At 47.7% G+C, this 20,656-nt stretch overlaps 1 protein-coding gene across 2 annotated transcripts in view; it reads right to left on the bottom strand.

Moving 5' to 3' along the window:
• EIF2B4 (eukaryotic translation initiation factor 2B subunit delta) overlaps positions 1-20,656 on the bottom strand; it is a 126,299-nt gene that overhangs the window by 61,631 nt on the left and 44,012 nt on the right. For both annotated transcript variants that reach the window (XM_033937247.1, XM_033937248.1), the window contains exon 4: positions 13,657-13,863. In XM_033937247.1, the coding sequence (XP_033793138.1) occupies positions 13,657-13,863 (207 nt within the window). The remainder of the gene's footprint in view (positions 1-13,656; positions 13,864-20,656) is intronic.

Here is a 20,656-nt window from a genome sequence, read left to right as displayed (position 1 = left end):
AGTTTGCTGATTCATCTTGCCAATGTGATGGCTGTGATAAGAACTGTCTTCCATGCGAGGTACACGAGAGAGGTGGTGGCCAGTGGTTCAAAGGGTGCAACCATTAGTTGGTCGAAGACAAAGTTGAGATCTCATGATAGTTCTGAAGGGGAAGTCAGAGATTAGTGAGGCCTGTTAGGAAGTGTGACACAAGGGTTACGGAAAGATTGTCTATCCATCGACTGGATCATGATAGGCAGAAATTAAGGATTAAGTGAAGGCACCCTGAAGTTGTCTAATAAACGGAGGAGGTAAATCAATAGGTGTGAAATTGGGCACTTGAAGAAATCCTGGTGCAGGGAAGTTGCCAAATGAGAGAAATGTAAGAACATAAGAATAGCCTTACTGGGTTAGACCAATGGTCCATCCAGCCCAGAATCCCATCTTCACGGAGGTCAATCCAAGTCACAAGTATCTAGCAAAAACCCAAATAGTAGCAGTATTCCATGCTATTGGTTCAGGGCAAGAAGTGGCTTTCCCCATGTCTGTCTCAACAGCAGACTATGGACTTTTCTCTAGGAACTTGTCAAAACCTTCATTAAAACTTGCCACATTAACCGCTCTTACCACATCCTTTGGCAATACATTCCAGAGCTTAACTATTTTGAGTGACAAAATATTTCCTCTTATTGGTTTTAAAAGTATTACTCTGTAACTTCATTGAGTGTCCCCTAGTCTTTGTAAATCTTGATGTAGGTAAAAAAAAAAATTAAAAAATTTATACACTTGCACCCATTCTACACCACTCAGGATTTTGTACACTTCAATTGTATCTCCCCTCAGATGTCTCATCCAAGTTGAAGAAACCTAACCTTTTTAGCCTTTCCTCATTTGAGAGGAGTTCCATCCCCTTTATCATTTTGGTCGCTCTTCTTTGAATCTTTTCTAGTGCCACTATATCTTTTTTGAGATAAGAAGACCAGAACTGAACACAATCCTCCAGGTGAGGTCACACCACTGAGTGATACAGAGGCATTATAACATTCTTAGTCTTGTTTACCATCCCTTTTCTGATAATTCCTAGCATCTTGTTTGTTTTTTTGGCCACCACCACACATTGGGTGGAAGGTTTCAGCATATTGTCTATGATGACACCCAGATCTTTTTCTTGAGCGCTAACCCCCAAGGTGGACCCTAGCATTCAGTAACTATGATTTGGATTATTCTCCCAATGTGCATCACTTTGTATTTGTCTACATTAAATTTCATCTGCCATTTGGATGCCCAGTCTTCCAATTTCCTAAGACCTTTCTGCAGTTTTTCACAGTCCGCATGCGTTTTAACAACTTTGAATGGTTTAGTGTCTTCTGCAAAATTTAATCACCTCACTCGTAGTTTCAATTTCCAGATCATTTATAAATAAGTTAAATAGCACTGGTCCCAGTACAGATCCCTGTGGAACACCACTATTTACCTCCTCCATTAAGAAAAATGGCTTTTTAACCCTACCCTTTGTTTTCTATCAAATAACCAATTCTTAATCCACAATTGAACATTGCCTCCTATCCCATTTCTCAGGAGTCTCTCATGAGGAACTTTGTCAAAAGCTTTCTGAAAATCTAGGTACACTACATCAACCGGTTCACTTTTATCCATATGTTATTCACACCTTCAAAGAAGTCAAGCAAATTGGTGAGGCAAGACCTCCCTCGGCTGAACCCATTAAATCATGTTTAAATCATGTTCCACAATTTTATTTTTTATAATTGTTTCCACTATTTTGCCCGGCACTAAGGTCAGGCTTACCGGTCTGTTAATTCCGCATATCTCCCTTGGAACCCTTTTTAAAAATCGGCATTAACATTAGCCACCCTCAAATCTTCAGGTATTACAGACAATTTTAGCGACACTAACAACAGATCAGAAATTTCATGTTTGAGTTCTTTCAGTATCCTGGGATGTATACCATCCAGTCCAGGTGATTTATCACTCTTTAACTTGTAAATTTGGTTTAGTATGTCTTCTAGGTTGAGAGAGATATCTTTCAATTCCTCCACCTCAATCACCCTTGAAAACCATTTCTGGTTCAGGTAGATCTCTTACATCTTTTTCTGTAAAGACCAATGCAAAGAATTCATTCAGTCTCTCCGTTATGGCCTTAACACACCTTTTACTACTTGATCATCCAATGGTCCCACGGATTCGCACAGGTTTTCTGCTTCTGATGTACTTTAAAAAATTGTTACTATGAGTTTTTGCCTCTTTGGCAAGTTCTTCATATTCTTGTTTTTTTTTTTTTTAAATATTTTTATTGAATGAACCAGTCACGAGAGGTACAATCAGCAACCAAGCCAAAAGAGAATAACAGCATAGATACAATAATCAGGTATACAATACAGCTAGGCCAGAGATCAGGCATTCAAACATAGCCTTCTCATGAAAGTTCACAATTTTCATGTTTGAAACAGAACAACAGGAAAACAAACCTCCCTCCCTCCCCCCGCCCCAATTCCCCCCACCCCCCCTCCCCTTGCATCCCAAGGAACCGACCCAACTTAGAACGAGTCCCAGCACGCCACATAGGCCACTGATTGCCAGCTAGTGGCATCCTTCTTGCGTTGCCTCTCCCAGACCGCCATCTGGGACATACTAGCTCTCCATTGTTGAAACGTAGGGCACACACTACCCACCCAGTGCTGCAGAATTAGCTTCTTAACGAGCCCTAGGGCCACCAGCACAAAGCGTTGCAAAGGCGCAGAAATACCAGCCTCAGTTAGGGGATCTGTGACACCAAGCAGCAGAGTCTTGTACGACCATTCCAGGGAGCACCCCAAAACATCCTCCACCTCTTGAAGTGCACGTACCCACAGCGGTCCCACCAAAGAGCATTCCAAAAAATGATGCACTAGCGTCCCCTTGAGAGCAGGACACCGGGTACAAAAGGCATCAGGCCACAGGCCCATAGTGTATCCAACGCAGCGGGTTACATACGCCCTATGCACGATCTTAAGATGAATTTCATGTAGAGCAACGTTAGGAGTCGCCCCCGCACCATCCGCAAAGCATTGTGACAACTCATCAACCGTAACCTCTTCACCCAACTCAGAGCTCCAGCCATCTGCCATTCGGGACAGAAAAACCTCAGCAGGCCTCCAATCTCTCCCCAGTTTGTACCAAGCCGATAGCGAGTTAAATTCAAGGGAGAGGGAAAGGAAAGCCCTATCCAGCGGGGAAAAGGAGGGTAACTCCCCGGACGGCAGCCGAAGCGAAGAACAATAACTACGTAGTTGTAGATAGAACAGTACGGACCCTGCATTCCACGCCCAGTGCTCCTGACATGCAAAAAAATCCGGCAGTCACCCCGAACCCAGCTCCACAAGCTGGCCAACAAATCGGCACCCGGATCGGCTAGCCCGCACAAAGAAGACATGTGTACCCGCAGGGAAAGCAGGATTAGCCACGAACTCCAAGAAAGGGGAGGGGCCCGACGAGCCCCCCACTTCTCTGCGCCACCAACCCCAAGCGGTCCGCAAAGGTCGCAACAAGGAAGCACAAGTGCCAGCCCCGGGTCTCAAGAGATTGAACACTGATACCGGGTCCGCCAACATGGACCAAAAACCCCGCGGGGCAAACTTAGTCTCACCCGTGTAGATTTCGTGCACCCAACGAAGCAAAGCCGCCACGTTATAGAGACGAAGATCCGGGAGATTTACCCCTCCCTGAGACCGCTCTCTAATAAGCTTTGGGTAACCAATTCGCGCCCGTTTAGAGCGCCATATGAAAGAAGAAACAATGCCTTTATATTTCCTAATATCTCTACATGTGACCCACAGAGGCACCATCTGCAAAGGATAGAGCAACTTTGGCAAGAGGACCATCTTAAAAAGAGCAACGCGACCGAGAAAAGAAATCGGAAAGTCCATCCACCGCTTGCAAAGCGCTCCAACCGCATCTAGTTTGTCTAGCACATTTTTTCTATATACCACCCGAGGGTCCGCATGCAAAAACACTCCCAGGTATTTAAGCGTGCCCCCAGACCATTTTAATGGGAAAGAAGGGTCATGATGAGCCACACAGTGCGAGTGGACTGCCAAAGCTTCCGACTTTTCAAAATTAATACTCAGACCGGAAAACATGCCAAATTGTTGGATAATCTGAATTAGTGCAGGCACTCCCGTAATAACATCCCCCAAAAATATAAGCATATCATCAGCAAACAAATTGATTTTAAATTCTTGCGTCCCCAGATGTATACCCCGCAGTTTTGTAGTGTGCCTGATCTTAATCGCTAGAGGTTCAAGGGCCAATACGAACAGCATAGGAGAGAGTGGACATCCCTGACGCGTGCCTCGAGCTAGGGAAAAGGAGGAGGTGAGCGCCCCATTCACCAAGATCTGTGCAGTCGGCTGCTCATATAGTGAACGAACCCCGGCCAGAAAGCTCCCCATGATACCCATCTGTGGTAAAATCCAGAATAGATAATCCCAGAGAACTTTATCAAATGCCTTTTCCGCATCCAGGCTGACAATAAGGGCATTCTCCTGACCCTGGTGTCTCCGTAGCAGCGCCGGGTTCTGAAGCACAGATAGGGCTCGCAAAACATTAGCAGAAGAATACCGCCCTGGGACAAACCCGGCCTGGTCCGGGTGAACCAGACCGGGCAAGACCTTGCCAAGTCGTGCAGCCATAATGGCCGCGAAGAGCTTAATATCTTGATTCAACAGGGATATAGGCCGATAGGACCCCAGCTGGTCTTCCGCCCGTCCAGGTTTCGGTAATACAACAATATGAGCATGAGTAAGCCGATGTGGAGACAAACCCCCCTCACACATGGCCTGACATAAAGCCTGAAAGGGACCAATAATCCTCTCCCCCAGCAATTTGTAGTATTCGGGGCCCAGTCCATCCGGGCCAGGAGCTTTCGCAAGCTTTAAAGCCCGTATAGCTCTCTGGATCTCAATGCCCTGCACTGGAGCGTTAAGTGTATCTCTCTGGTCCTGGGACAGCTCAGGAAGGGGAAGGCCACGAAAAAACTCTGCTCTCTGCTCAGTGTCACAGCTCCCCCGATCATATAGAGCCTGATAAAACTGTACAAAGCTCTGTTGAATAGCCTCGGGCGAAGTTGCCTCAGAGCCATCAGGAGCCCAGATTTTGGGAATATGTTGCATGCGGGCCCTGTGGTTAATCAAGGAGGCCAACAACTTCCCCGCCTTGTTGCCCCACCTATGCAAACGGTATTTATACATCTGAATATCCCTTAGGGCCCTCTGCGCCAGCAAATCATTAATTTGACGTCGCAGCTCCATGTATTGACTCTTGAGGGCTATGGAACTCTTTCTATGCAGCTTCCCCCGCACCTGACCCAACTGACGGGACAGATCCAGCAGTGCCTTATCCTGTACCTTCCGCTTATGGGAGGTGTAAGCTATAATTTTACCCCTTAGAACAGCTTTACTAGCCTCCCAGTATACCACCTCGGAAACATCAGAAGAGGAGTTATCGGCTAGATAAGAATCCCATTGGTTTACCAAGAAAGTGCGGAAATCTTTATCCTCATACAAAGTGGGATTCATTCTCCAGCCCGACAAGGTCCTCAGGGGCGCCTGGCGATCAAGAAGCTCCATCCACACCATGTGATGATCGGAAAGTACTCCATCCTCAATCATCACTCTCCGGACTCCGGACAAAAGGGGTGGGGCAACTAGCAAATAATCCAATCTACTGTGTGCTTTATGCACTGGGGAGTAAAAAGTAAAATCAGATTCGTCTGGATGGAGCGTGCGCCAAAGGTCCACAAGGCCCAACTGCGAAGTAACAAAGTTGATCCCCTTGTGGTCCCCTTGAGGTAAACGAGGCCTGGGAGGCTTACAGTCAATTAGGGGGTCAGCAGTAATATTGAAATCCCCACCGAGCACCAGTTGGTACTCGGAAAAGGGAGCAAGGGCAGCAACTAAAACAGAGAAAAAACGATGAGAATACACATTAGGGGCATATATAGAGCAAAAAACATATTTCGTTCCCTGAAACACCCCTGCCCAAATTACATACCGGCCCTCAGAGTCCGAAATCATTTTGTGCATAGTACAAGTATGTTTCTTATGGAAAAGCACAGCTACACCCCTCTGTCTGTTATTAAAGGAAGCAAAGACAAGCTCACCCACCCAATCCCTGCGGAGCTTAGCGTGCTCAGACGCGTTGAGATGTGTCTCTTGAAGAAGCAAAACATCCACCTGTAGTTTCCTACAGTACTGAAGTACCTTACTACGCTTAACAGGAGAGTGCAACCCATCTACATTAAAGCTAGCAATCTTAACCCCAGACATAATAACCAGATATAACCAAAATACACAAAAAAGACCAAAGATCATACGGGACGGCAGCACCAGCCTCCCAGCCGAGCCGGCGCTCCGTCCACTCAAACAAAAAATCAGACTGAGCCAGATTCCTAGGATGCAACCCATACCCCAAACTACCCACCAACTCAACTGCCAACTTCTTCAAACAAACCCCCCCCCTGCAATCAAAATTACCCACCCCCCTCCCCTCCAGCAACCCCACCGCCTCTTCCCCCATCCACACTGGCGACCACACCCCCATGCCACCAACACCCACCGCAATCAAACACAGATGCTCACACTCCCCCCGCACCCCCCCCCAACCCCCCCCCCCCCCACGCAACCCCAACCACAAGTACCGGTTGCAGCCATGACCAAACTAAAATAAAATAAAACAGTGGAGAACAGAGGACAGGAAAACATCCCAGCCCCTGGACATAAAGGCCAAACACAGAGGGTCACAAAATAGTAGAAGAGATCCAAGACAGCCAGCCCCGCACAACAAAACAAGGCAGCCAGCTCTCCTGGTCAGGTCAAAGAGGGATTCAGAAAATAGTTATCAGATGTCCAATCCTGCTCAAAAGCTGGCTGAAAGGGGTAGGAGCATCCCCTCCCCAAGTATCTTGCCAGCAAACCGCCAAAGGCCCCCCAGCACGTATCCGGTGGCAGCGCAACTATGTCCAAACAAATAGGCTCCATCCAAAGGGCAGCAAAGCAGTCCAAACAGGCAAGAATAGTCCTTGTCCTAGATGAATCCATGAGAAAGCATGGTAGGCCCGAAGGCTCACCCCCAAAGCGAAATTCTCCTAGTCCTCTGGCAGGGATGCCCCCTGAAGAACAAGCTCATTACTGAGCAGGGAGACTCTCAATGAAGCACTTCAGCTCCTCTGCCTTAGATACCGTAAAGGTGCGGTTCTCATAGGTCAAGCGCACCTTAGCCGGGTAGAGAAAGGCAAATCGAATTCCTCTGGAAACCAGTTGAGAGCAGTAAGGCGTGAAGGTTCTTCTCAGCTCCGCCACTTTAGTAGAGAAATCCTGAAATATCAATAGCTTAGCGCCCTCGTATAGCAGATGTCGCGCCTTCTTAAACAGATCAAGTAAGCGGGCCTTAACAGCATAGTTGTGGAAGCGGGCCAGCACAGCTCGAGGTCTGTTATTACCATCCGAGTCACGTCGGTGCCCCACACGGTGAACACGCTCCACTACCACAGGTCCCTCAACGTCCGGGAAGCCGAGCTCCTTGGGCAGCCAATGTTCAATCAAGTGCTTAAGCTCAGAATCTTGTACAGTCTCTGGTATTCCAATAAATCTAAGATTCTTTCTGCGAGCCCGGTTCTCCTGATCCTCCACTTTCTCCTCCAGCTGGGAAACCCGGGCCTCCAGAGAAGCAAGCCTGCCATCAGCTATTCCAGCCCTGTCTTCTTGAGCCGATAGTCGCTCCTCTACTTGTTGCAGTTGTGCAGCCTGCCCCACCAGGGTATCTTTAAGGTCATCCATAGAGGCATGCAGCTTGGCCAGTTTTTCATCAAGCAGCTGCGAAAGGTGCCTCATGGAGACCTGCATCACCTCGTCAGGGGAGTGGGCCGTAACGGTGTCAGTTTGGGTCTCCGCCATCTTGCTCGCCGGGCTCCCAGAGGACTTTGTCGGCCGCGCAACCTTAGGTGGCATACTCCGCCGCTGTAGAAGTCAAGTCGCGGTGGTGCTCAACCCCCGGCCGGTTCCCGGCGCCCAGCAACAACTGCGCCGTTAGGGGTCTGTTTAGGTCCGATCAAAAGCACCCCGGGAAGGAAGGAAGTCGGAGAAGTGCAAGGGAGACAGAGCGGATCTTAATTCTGAAGCTCACCAGCCAGCACGTGGTCCCCCGCCATCTTGTGCGCCGGGCTCCCCACTGCCTGTGTCGGCCATGAAATCGCTGGCGGCATACTCCTCCACGGAGGCGTGCAAGCCGCGTTTTTCAGCCCTCCGCCGGTTCCCTGCGCCTAGCAACGGCTGCGCCGCATGTGTTAAAACTGATACCGGTCAGGAGTGCGCCGGGAGGGGAGGAAGTCAGGGGAAGCGGAGCGGAGCTCGGCGCCCAGACGTCCGCTCAGGAACCAGCCATCACGTGACCCCCTTCATATTCTTGTTTAGCTTTCTTTATCAATGCTTTGCACCTAACTTGTCAGTGCTTATGTCTCTTTTTATTTTCTTCATTGGGATCCTTTTTCCATTCTTTAAAGCACAGGTGTCAAAGTCGGTCGTCAAGGGCCACAATACAGTCGGGTTTTCAGAATTTTCCCAATGAATATGCACGAGATCTATTAGCATACAATGAAAGCAATGCCTGCAAATAGATCTCATGCATATTCATTGGGGAAATCCTGAAAACCTGACTGGATTGTGGCCCTCGAGGAGGGACTTTGACACCCCTGCAAGTTTAAAGGATGATTTTTTGGCTGTAATAGCCTCCTTCAATTCACCTTTTAACCATGCCAGCATTTGTTTTCTTTTTCTCACCTTTTCTTAAAACATGGAATACTAAAGATTATCCACTTAGATTGATAGGATTGTTTGGTAGAGGGCTGTCTGGCAGCCAAGGAGAAGGGTCTTTATTGACTTGGAGACTGGAATTGTAGCTAAGATGTTCCTCTCAATTTCCATGTAGTTAGATTGAGGCTAAGTGAAGAACTTTGCATGAGGAGGGAGAGATAGGTCAAGCATCGAGAAGGTCTAAGAGGATCTGTCTGAGCCATCAAGGAGTAATCAGGATGAGATGTGCGGATTAGGTGACACATTGACAAAATGGGTTGGAGACTGGCTTGGAGGTAGGCTCCAGAGGGTGGTGGTGAACGGCACCCCCTCCGAAACGACAGAGGTGATCAGTGGAGTGCCGCAGGGCTTGGTCTTGGGCCCGATCCTTTTTAACATCTTTATAAGGGACTTGGCTGAGGGGCTTCGAGGTAAAATAACGTTATTCGCTGATGATGCCAAACTATGTAATATAGTAGGCAAGAGCACGACAGACAATATGATACACGACCTACTCCTATTGGAGCACTGGTCTAGGACCTAGCAACTGAGTTTCAATGCCAAAAAATGCAAAGTCATGCACCTTGGCAGCCAAAATCCATGCACCCTTAATGGCGAGATCCTAGCAAGGACTGTAGCAGAACGGGACTTAGGGGTAATCATCAGTGAATACATGAAGACTGCCAGTCAAGTGGAGCAGGCTTCATCTAAGGCTAGACAGATCATAGGGTGTATACGTAGGAGTTTCGTCAGCCATAAGCCTGAAGTCATTATGCCATTATATAGATCCATGGTGAGACCCCCATCTGGAATACTGTGTACAATTCTGGAGGCCTCATTACCGCAAGGATGTGCTGAGACTTGAGTCAGTCCAGCAAATGGCCACCCGGATGGTCTCGGGACTCAAGGATCTCCCGTACGAGGAACGGCTGGATAAATTGCGGCTATACTCACTCGAGGAATGCAGAGAGAAGGGAGACATGATCGAGACGTTCAAATATCTCACAGGCCGTATCGAGGTAGAAGAAGATATCTTCCTTCTCAAAGGTCCAACGACAACAAGAGGACATCCATGGAAAATCAGGGGCGGGAAATTGCACGGTGACACCAGGAAATACTTTTTCACCGAAAGAGTGGTTGATCGCTGGAATAATCTTCCACTTCAGGTGATCGAGGCAAGCAACATGCCTGATTTTAAGAAGAAATGGGATCGTCACGTGGGATCTCTTCACAGAGTTAAGTAGGGGAGGGTCATTAGGGTGGGCAGACTGGATGGGCCATGGCCCTTATCTGCTGTCTATGTCTATGTTTCTATGACTTTCTGAAGGACACTGGAGATGAGAGGAAATGGTGGAAAGGCATATAGGAGATTTTCCGTCCAAGGAATGGCAAAAGCGTCCCTTGGTATGGTCTGATGAACTGGACAGAATTAATAATACTGTAGCCATTTTGCATTGTCTTGTAAGGCAAAGAAGTCTATAATTGGGGTTCCTCATAGGTGGAACAGTCACTGAAGTACTGTGGTATCGAGGGACTATTCTTGAGGATAAAATCTGCAGCTGAGTTCACTATCATGTTTGAGTGGCCCAGAATGTACACTGCTTGCAAGGACAGGGCAAAATGCCAAAGGCAGCAGGCCTCTCTACAGAAGATTAGGGACCCTCAGTGTTCCCTCTAAGGATTGATGAGGTGTGTGCAAAAAAAAATATGCATGAGCGACAAATTACATACTCCACAAATTTATGAGCAGGCGCAGAGGACGCATTTTTAAACAAATGTAGTTTATCCTTGTACTCCTTATGTAATTTTAATCATCTATGGATATGTTTGTATGTTTATTGTTCAAATGGTTTTATTTATTTCCCAAAATTTATTTTTGTTATACACATTGAAAATATTTGATATTGCGTTTAAATCAAAATCTCAATAAACTTGAAACTTGAAACGAGTGCCCATGAGATTGTGGGAGGGTTAAATACTCAAAACTTAGAAGAATAACAATTTACTTAAAGTTTTTGCTACGCCAGCTTTCTGGTATCTTTACATACAGTGGCGTACCTAGCATATGTAACACCCGGGGCCCATCATTTTTTGGCACCCCCCCATCTGTAAGAAAAACATGATTTTTAGTAACAAACCACACGTCACACAAGAGTACCTAGGAAAAGGCAGCATCTTACATATTGCAGTGAGCAGTACATCAATACACCCATTGTAAAACTAAACAAGCCAGACCAGCACAGATCAATCCTACACCGTCAATCCTAACAGAAAACCATGTCTTTCGAACACACAGAACACAGAAAACACCTTCGCCTAGTAAGGAATATGTAATCACAAACTAACCCCTCCCTCTTTTACAAAACTGTAGTGTGGATTTTAGCTACGGAGGTAACAGCTCTGATGCTCATAAAATTCAGAGCATCAGAGCTGCTACCACCAAGGCTGGTGCTAAAAACGCTTCACAGTTTTGTAAAAGGGGGGATAAAATAAAAATACATAGACAAAGGTTAAATTGAACCAGCAAGAAGCTGGACTCTGCATACAATGCTTCACAGAAACAGTGACACATGTCTCCTAAAGCAATAAATAAATAGAAATTTTTTTCTACCTTTGTCTTCTGTGGTTTCTCCTTTCCTCATCTTCTTGTAACTCTCTTCCTTCCATCCACTGTCTGCCGTCTCTCTTCCCCTATATGGCATCTTCTCTCCTTCTATGCCCCTTCCAGAAACTGTATGCCTCCCCCTTCCATCTCTCCTTTCACCCCATTGGTCTGGCATCTCTCTCCTCGCCTTCCCTCTCCCACACCTCTCCTCATAGTCTGGTATCTCCCCTTCCCTGATTCTCTGGCATCTCTCTCCTTTCCTTTTCTTCCATCTTTCGCTTCCCCTCCATGCTCTCACATCTCCCCCTTCCTTTTCCCTTAGACTGGCATACCTTCCTCCTACGCTCCAAGCCCTGGCATCTCCTTTAATTCCCTCCCTCATCTTCCTTCTCCCTCCAGCTGGGTACCGCAACACTCTTCCCTGCAGCTCTGCACTTCCCCACAATTGCCATGCTTCGGTTCCTCTTCTTCCTTCCTTCCTCCCCCCCCCCCCCCCGCGGGACCCTGCGGCACCATCAACTCTTCCTCCCTCTAATGTCGGCCCTGCAGCTCCAGACTTCCTCGCACCTTCTCCCCTCCCCCTTTGGATCGCTATTATTTTAAATGTTATAGCCGCGGAGCTGTATCCATCAGTGGAGATGTCTAACCTCGGCCTGCCCCGGAACTCTTACTGCAGCAGCCGCCCGTCTAGGCAGGAACAGGAAGTCACTGTTGCAGTAAGAGTTCCGGGGCAGGCCGAGGTTAGACATCTTCACTGATGGATACAGCTCCGCGGCTATAACATTTAAAATAATAGCGATCCAAAGGGGGAGGGGAGAAGGTGCGAGGAAGTCTGGAGCTGCAGGGCCGACATTAGAGGGAGTAAGAGTTGATGGTGCCGCAGGGTCCCGCAGGGGGGGGGGGGGAGTAAGGAAGGAAGAAAAGGAACCGAAGCATGGCAATTGTGGGGAAGTGCAATCCCCCCAATGCGTCCCCTTACCTTACCTCCCCTTACCTTTGCGACGCGTGTGTGCGCTGTGACGAGAAACTTGTGCGCTGCGATGTAATATTTTGTGCGCCAGCGCATGCCAGCGCAGCTTAGCGGGAACACTGCCCTCAACCCTCCTGCTTGCTGATATAGAACATTGTTATCTGATTGTCTGTTTGGATGAGGACCCATTTGTGTTGAATGGTTAGAGGGCTCATAAGGCATAAAAGACAGCTCAAAGTTGTAGGTGATTGATGTGTAGGAGAAGCTCCTTCCGATCTTAATGGCTCTGGGTTTGGAGATGGCCTAAATGGACAACTATCCTGAAGAGAAGGTGAATTGATCCATCATAGGAGAGAGGCCTTGACGGAGTCTGAAAGAGGAAGCTGGCACGAGTGTGGCTGGGTTCTTTGATTCCATTGTAACTTGTGGTGCCACTGCAAAGGCCTCATGTACAGTCGTGCATGCAGAACGAAGGAGAGAGATGACGCCATTTGGTCTAGTAGGCATAAAATGTGTCACACAGAGGGTGCAGAGCTTTGTTATAGTCCTATGTCTCTTCTTGGGAAGATAAGCACGTGCTGTGATTGTGCATATGTGAACTGCTATGAATATGAGTGAGCGAGCAGGAATCAGGGTCGACCTTCTCATAAGTGATGATAGAACCTAGGGATCATAGGCTGGATCAAGTATCTTGGATGGTGAAGAGTCACCGGCGTACTTCCAGGCTGTGCAGACGACCCTGAATATTTCATATAATCTTCAAACATTACACTCACAAAATCAAGTCACATCCCTGAACTGAATCTCTTAAGGACCTCCACAGGGACATTGCCTGTCTCTTCATGGGTTCTGAAGTGTCTGCGCATTTGTGTTTCACCGACAACGCCAAGTCACAAACTGAGAGCTCTAGGAGGGATTTTTGACCCAAATGGTAGGCCTTGGCAGACGACATTCTTGAATATCCATAGCATAGACATGAACTACTATTTAATAAACCTTATTCTGGTATAGTTTAAACCTTTTCTGAAATGCTGGTTCTTATCTGCAAGCTTTGAAAATTAAATTTGGACGCATTCGTAGAGCTAAATGCATGAGACACTAAGCAGAAACATTCATTAGCAGACTCTTCCTCAAGAAGTGCTACTTGTGGAAAGCATGTGAAACAAAACTAGAGCCAATAATAGAGCACAGTGTGATATATACCTGCACAAAGATAGGCTCTGAGTTGTGTGTGTTCCCATGGAACTGCAAACTCCTACCTGACTGCCCCTCACTGGACAACACTTTGGGCTTTGTTAGGGTGAGTGCCTGGCCAGGATCCCTCTTCTTTCCTTGCTTGGCAGTCCTTTCAGCTTCCTGCTTTGCTCGGCGCTCTGCTCGCAGCTCTGACTTACTTTTCCCTGTTGCAGATTTCTCATCACTGGCTGGAACAGTACTGGGTGCTGAAGCTGACAGAATCACTGGCACTAAAAAAAAAAAATGGAAGTAAAAAAAAATGACACTGATCCTCTGTAAAGCAGGTGACTGTGTCCTTTCTTCAGTTAACATCAGGAAGCACACATCTAAGTAATAGTGACTGTTATTAACTTATTAGTTATAGCAAAGATTAGGAGAATAGTACAAGCAAGCTACAGTAGATAAAAGAAGAAAGCAATGTTCCCTCTCTTGTGGTTCACTTTTTGAAGCCAAAAGCACAAATATACTTCTTTACTGCCCAGTGATGAAGTGAGGGTAGGGGGCACCCAGGGTGGAGGTTTACTCCCCCACCGCTGCTGCACACACACCCTACCCTGCCGCCAAAACCAGGACCCTCTGACATCCCCCTGACACCAAGCGCTCCCTCCCCCACATTCCAATCTCCCTGACCCCTCCCACAAAATCCTGGTGGTCTAGTGGGCTGGGAGGTTCGGATCAGACCCTCCATCTTATGAACCCTCCACTCCGACACCACTCCCCTTTTGTCAAGAATCAGGCAGGAGGGATACCCACTCCCTTCTGCCTTGAAGGGCCTCTTCTTCATAATGGTGGCCCTTACCCCTCTGGTGCATCCTGGATGCACTGGAAGGGGCCTAACGTTCTGGACTGGCTCAGGCGCCTAAGGCCCCCCTCCCCTAGAGGAGGAGCCTTAGGCACCTGAGCCAATCAAGGCCTTAGGCTCTTCCTAGTGCATCACTAGGAGGAGCCTAAGGCCATGATTGGGCATACTTGAGGCAAGGAGTTGGAGAGGTGCTGGCGCCCAGGGCAGGACACCCCCCTTTGCTACGCCACTGTTACTGCCTTAAGCATTCATAGACGGCAGCAGTCTGGCAAAGTGGGCTGTTATCCCAGCAAATGGCATATCAAAAGTAAATAAATTGTATTGAATGTTATAGTCATTCTATAATTACATTGTAAATTGCTCACTAGAGTTTAGCTTGCACACTTAGCAAATAAACACTTGTAACCTCTGATCTATGTATGTTGCTTATGTTACATGACACTAATTTCACTTATAATTTTTACCATCTTGATTATATTTTTCCCATTTTCCTATTACGAGGAGCGTTCAATAATTTATCTACTTAGTAGGAAAGAAAACAGTTTTCAAAATTTTTTTGTTTTATTTTTCAATTATTGTCCCCGATAGCTCCATACATTTCATCCATATTTCCTGCAATGACTTTAACCCCTCTGAAAAGAATTCTTCTGTTTGACCTTCAAACCAGGACGTCACAGCTTCATCTTCATCACTTGAAAACCACTGTCCACGGAGTGATTTCTTCAAAACTCTGAACAGGAAATAATCCGAAGGAGCCAGGTCAGGATGGATGGTTCAGCTGCTGAAACCTACATTCTCAGATGGCAGCCTATGATCATCGTGACATGTGAACCAGCACTTGTAATGAAGCAGCTGCATGCCTGCTGTGAGTTTTCCTCTTCTCCTTGATTGACTCCTGCAAAGTGATCACTGTGTTGGCGTAACTCTCCCCAATTATGGTGGTCTTGTGTGGCATGAACTCCAGAAGCAAAAGTTCTTCATCATCCCAGAAGACAGTTGCCATGATTTTGACTGCAGAGTTTTCTGTCTTTAACTTTTTTGGGGTGGGGATGACTTGTGCTTTCACTGCATTCACTCAATTTTGGACTCATAGATCTCTGTGATAGACCTATCTCGTCTCTAGTCACCAAATGATGAAAAAAATTCACTTGGTTTTCACAGAATATCTCCAAGTTCTCCTGACAGCACTGGAGCCTTGTGGCCTTCTGACATGGCATCAGCATTCTTGTAACCCATCTTGCACTAACCTTGGACACGTCCAACTTTTCATGAATTATTTTCCAAATTGTACCTGCAGATATACCCATTTCTTCAGCTATTAGGAAACCTTAATTTGGCTATATGACAAAATTAAATCCTTGACTTTCTTGCATATTTGTGTGGAAGTTGCTTCCACAAGCCGTCCAGTGAGCGGGTCAACTTCAATGGACTCTCTTACCCCACTTAAACTGCTTGCTCCAAAATTTTACTTTGTAGGATGATGGGGTGGACTCACCCATAAACTGCAGTCATGTGTTCCTGGATCTCCTTTGACTTTTTCCCTTCTTTTGTGAGAAATTTTATATGTTATTATATTGTGTGATTAATTGTGCAATTCATTGCAATTAAACATTTTAATCAAAATGCAGCCCTAGAACATCGTAATGTGCTCTCTGAGGATGATATTTTGCTCTGTATTACAAATCCATCCCCCTCACTAAGAGCCTTACCCAAGATGATACACAGGTTTGGCAGTTTTTCAGGCTACAGAGATAACATACTGTATATACTCTAATATAAACCAATATTTTGGAGCCAAAAAAAAAGGCCCAAAAATGGGGGTCTTGGTTTATGTTTGGGTCATCGCTGACCCACCCCCTCCCGAACCTGTTACAGGCCTTTGCTGGGACTGCAGTAAGACCTGGTGGTCCAGCAGTGGGCTGGGACAGGAGCGATCCCTCATGTCTCCTGCCCCAGCCAACTTTAACTATTTTTATCTTCTCCCACCACCTCCACAACCCCCCCCCCCCCGGTACCTTTTAAATCCCTGATGGTCCAGCGGTGGCCCAGGACAGGAGGGATTCCTTCTGTCTCCTGCCCCGACTGACTTTAAACAACTGTTATCTCCTTCCCGGCCCTTCCACATACCTGCTAAGTCCCTGGTGGACCAGCAGTGAACCACAGCAGAAGCAACCTTCCTTCGCTCCTGCCCTTGCAGAAATGCTAGCTAATTGGCTGCTGTGAGTTCTCACGCCTGGTAGGGCAGAGCAGGCACTGCACTTGAATTTAAAACACCCCCTCCCCCGCCCTGTTTAATTTCGAGTCAACCTTTTTTCCTCCTTTTTTTTGGGGGGAAAAAAGGTTACCTCAGTTTATATTTGAGTATATAACGTACCCAAAATGGAAAAGTTTGGGAAATGGAATTCCATGGAGAAACAAAAAGGAATACAGGAGGAATTCTCCTTTAAATAGTGTAAAAATTCCCTGAAGTACCTATCACAGCAGATGTACTGAAGTTTATGACCGGAGTAAAAATTTGTTTCTTAAATGTTTGTTTAATATTTCTATTATGATATTATAGTTTTCTGCTATGTTTCTGGCACAAGAGTTAATTCTTATATTGTAATTTGATAAATAAAAATAAATAAATAAAAAGGGAGTAACATAGTAGATGATGGCAGATAAAGACCCGAATGGTCCAGGAGGAGGAATTCAAAGAAAAATGAGGAGAAACTTAATTTCCATATAATAAATCAGGCATTCGCTTAACAGCTTTAAATCCCTTATTTTAAATTGCTGTTCAAAATATCTAACCAGGGGTGCCCAAATGGTCGATCGCAAAGGCAATGTGAGTCGATCACGTTGCCTTTGCGATCTTGTACTTCCTGCCTCCCCAAGCCAGGCCAGGCGCATACAAGCGCCGGACCCACAAGCCTTCACCTCCGATGTCAATTCTACCAGAGCTTTTAATTCAGTAGCATAATTAAATGAAATAACTACTTCTGAAGTTTATAGGGATGGGCGTGGACGGATTTGATTCCAGCAGGGACGGGCAGGGATGGATTTGATTCCAACGGGGACAGGTTTGATTCTACTGGGGATGGGCGGGGACAGCACAGTTATTTACCGTAACAGGTGTTATCCAGGGACAGCAGGCAGATATTCTCAACATGTGGGTGACGTCATCCACGGAGCCCCGTCGCGGACAGCTTTTCAAGCAAACTTGATTGAATATCTCAAGTTTGCTAGTGCTGCACCACGCATGTGTGTGCCTTCCCGCTCAGCTAGAGAGCGCGTCTCCTCAACGTGGTCCTCAGTTCAGATAGCTAGCAAAGAAGCCAACCCAGGGAGGTGGGAGGGTTGAAGGAATATCTGTCTGTTGTCCCTGATTAACACCTGTTACGGTAAGTAACTGTGCTTTATCCCAGGACAAGCAGGCAGCATATTCTCGACATGTAGGTGACCTCCAAGCTAACCAGCAAGGTATGGAGGGAGAGTTAGCAAATTAGGAGAACAGATTACGCAAAACTGACTGGCCGAACCAGCCGTCGTTCCTGGAAAAGGTATCCAGACAGTACTGAGAGGTGAATGTATGAACCGAGGACCAAGTGGCGGCCTTGCAGATCTCCTCAATAGTCGTGGACCTGAGGAAAGCGACAGATGCCGCCATCGCTCTAACTTTATGCCCCGTGACCCGACCCGGCAGTGGGAGACCAGCCTGAGCATAGCTGAAGGAAATACAAGCAGCCAACCAGTTGGACAAGGTACGCTTGGAAACAGGGCGGCCCAACCGATTGGGATCAAAAGATAAGAAGAGCTGAGGAGTTGTCCGACGAGACTGGGTGCGTTGGAGGTAAAAAGCCAACGCCCTCCTACAGTCAAGGGTGTGAAGCGCCACCTCACCAGGATGAGAGTGGGGCTTCGGAAAAAACACCGGAAGAACAATTGACTGGTTGAGGTGAAAGTCCGAAATCACCTTGGGCAAGAACTTGGGATGAGTACGAAGGACCACCTTGTCATGATGAAATACAGTGAAAGGCGAGTCCGCAACCAGAGCTTGCAGCTCACTGACTCTGTGAACAGACGTGAGAGCAACCAGGAACACCACCTTCCAAGTGAGGTATCTCAGATGAGCCTTATCAATGGGTTCAAACGGAGGTTTCATCAATTGAGCCAGAACCACATTAAGATCCCAAACCACCGGAGGGGGCTTGAGTGAAGGATGAACATTGAAAAGGCCCTTCATAAATCTGGAAACCACCGGATGGATGGAGAGCAGTTTCCCATCAAGCGGTTGATGAAAGGCAGCAATCACACTGAGGTAGACTCGAATAGTTGTCGATTTGAGGCCAGACCGAGACAAGTGGAACAGATAATCCAGCACGGAAGGCAAGGAGGCAGATAGTGGCTCCATGCGGTGTTCAGCACACCACGCAGAAAACCTGGTCCATTTCTGTGAATAGCATTATCGAGTGGAGCTCTTCCGAGAGGCCTCAAGAACATCCCTCACCGACTGAGAGAAGCCGAAGGAGGGAGGCACGAGGAGAGGAACCAAGCTGTCAAGTGTAGAGACTGCAGATTGGGATGCAACAGCGAACCTTGACTCTGAGACAGCAGAGAAGGAAACACAGGCAGCAGCAGAGGCTCCCTGACACTGAGTTGAAGGAGAAGGGAGAACCACGGCTGCCGGGGCCAGCGAGGAGCTATCAAGATCATGGTGGCGCGAGATGACTTGAGCTGCACGAGAGTCCTCAAGATCAAAGGAAAAGGAGGGAACGCGTAGAGGAACCGGCCCGTCCAATCCAGCAGGAAAGCATCCACCTCGAGACGATCCAGGGAGTAAATCCTGGAACAGATGCGAAGCAGCTTGTGGTTGAGGGGGGAGCAAACACATGGCGCAGAATCGAGGCATGGAGCGACCATTCGTGAGGTTGGAGAAGATGACTCAACCTGTCCGCAAGGCAGTTGTGTTCTCCCTGGATGTAGACTGCTCGAAGGAAGATGTTGTGGCTGATCACCCACTCCCAGAGCTGTAGAGCCTCCTGACACAGAGACAGGGAACCCATACCCCCCTGCTTATTTACATAATACATTGCCACCTGGTTGTCCGTGTGCACCAGGATGACCTGATCCTGAAGCAGATGACGAAAATCGACCAGGGCATTGAAAATGGCCCGAAGCTCCAGCAGGTTGATGTGGCACCGACGGTCGGTGCTCGACCAAAGACCCTGGATCCGGAGGCCATCAAGGTGAGCCCCCCCAGGCATACGCGGAGGAGTCTGTTGTGAGGACCTTCTGCGGCGGGGGCGTGAAAAAGAGCAAACTTCTCAAAAGATTGGAAGAGCGCGTCCACCATCGGAGTGAACGCCTTAAGGAGGGAGTCACCGCAATGCACCGAGAGAAAGGATCCCGGTCCTGTCTCCACTGGGACGCCAGGGTCCACCGCGATACGTGGAGGTGAAGCCTGGCAAACGGAGTCACATGAACCGTGGAGGCCATGTGGCCCAACAAGATCATTATCTGTTTGACGGAGGCCGTGGACTGAAGGGCGACCCTCTGGCACAGGTGGATAAGGGCAGTTTGCCGAGACCAAGGCAGGAATGAGCGGCGGCACTGCCCCAATGAACTGCAGAGATTGAGAAGGGCTCAACTTGGACTTTGGAAAGTTGACCTCGAAGCCCAGATTCTGAAGGAAGAAAATAGTCCGTTGGGTCGCCGAAATAACCCTCTCCCGTGACGGCGCTTTGACAAGCCAGTCGTTGAGGTATGGAAACACCTGAAGACCCTGTGACCGCAATGCCCCCGCCACCACCACGAGGCATTTGGTGAATACCTGGGGATACGAAGTGACCTCGAACGGAAGGACCCAATACTGCAGGTGAAGGTCTCCCACCTGAAACTGAAGGAACCTGCGAGAGGCCGGATGGATCGGAATGTGAGTGTAGGCCTCTTTCAGGTCCAAAGTGCAAAGCCAGTTTCCCTCGTCCAGCAGGGGGTACAACATGGGTAGAGAGAGCATATGGAACTTCTCCTTGACCAGGAACTTGTTCTGCTTTCGGAGGTCCAGGATAGGGCGCAATTCCCCGGTCTTTTTGGGGACCAGAAAGTACCGGGAGTAAAACCCCGAGCCTCGCTGACACACAGGGACCTCCTCCACCACCCAGAGACGAAGGAGGGCATGGGCCTCCTGGAGAAGTAGGGAGAGTTGCGTTTTGTTCAAAGGACACTCTCCTGGGGGCCGG

Source organism: Geotrypetes seraphini, chromosome 3, assembly GCF_902459505.1.
Source record: "Geotrypetes seraphini chromosome 3, aGeoSer1.1, whole genome shotgun sequence".
Taxonomy (NCBI): domain Eukaryota; kingdom Metazoa; phylum Chordata; class Amphibia; order Gymnophiona; family Dermophiidae; genus Geotrypetes; species Geotrypetes seraphini.
The sequence above is the reverse complement of the archived record's forward strand: the minus strand, read 5'-3'. Positions and strand labels throughout refer to the sequence as shown.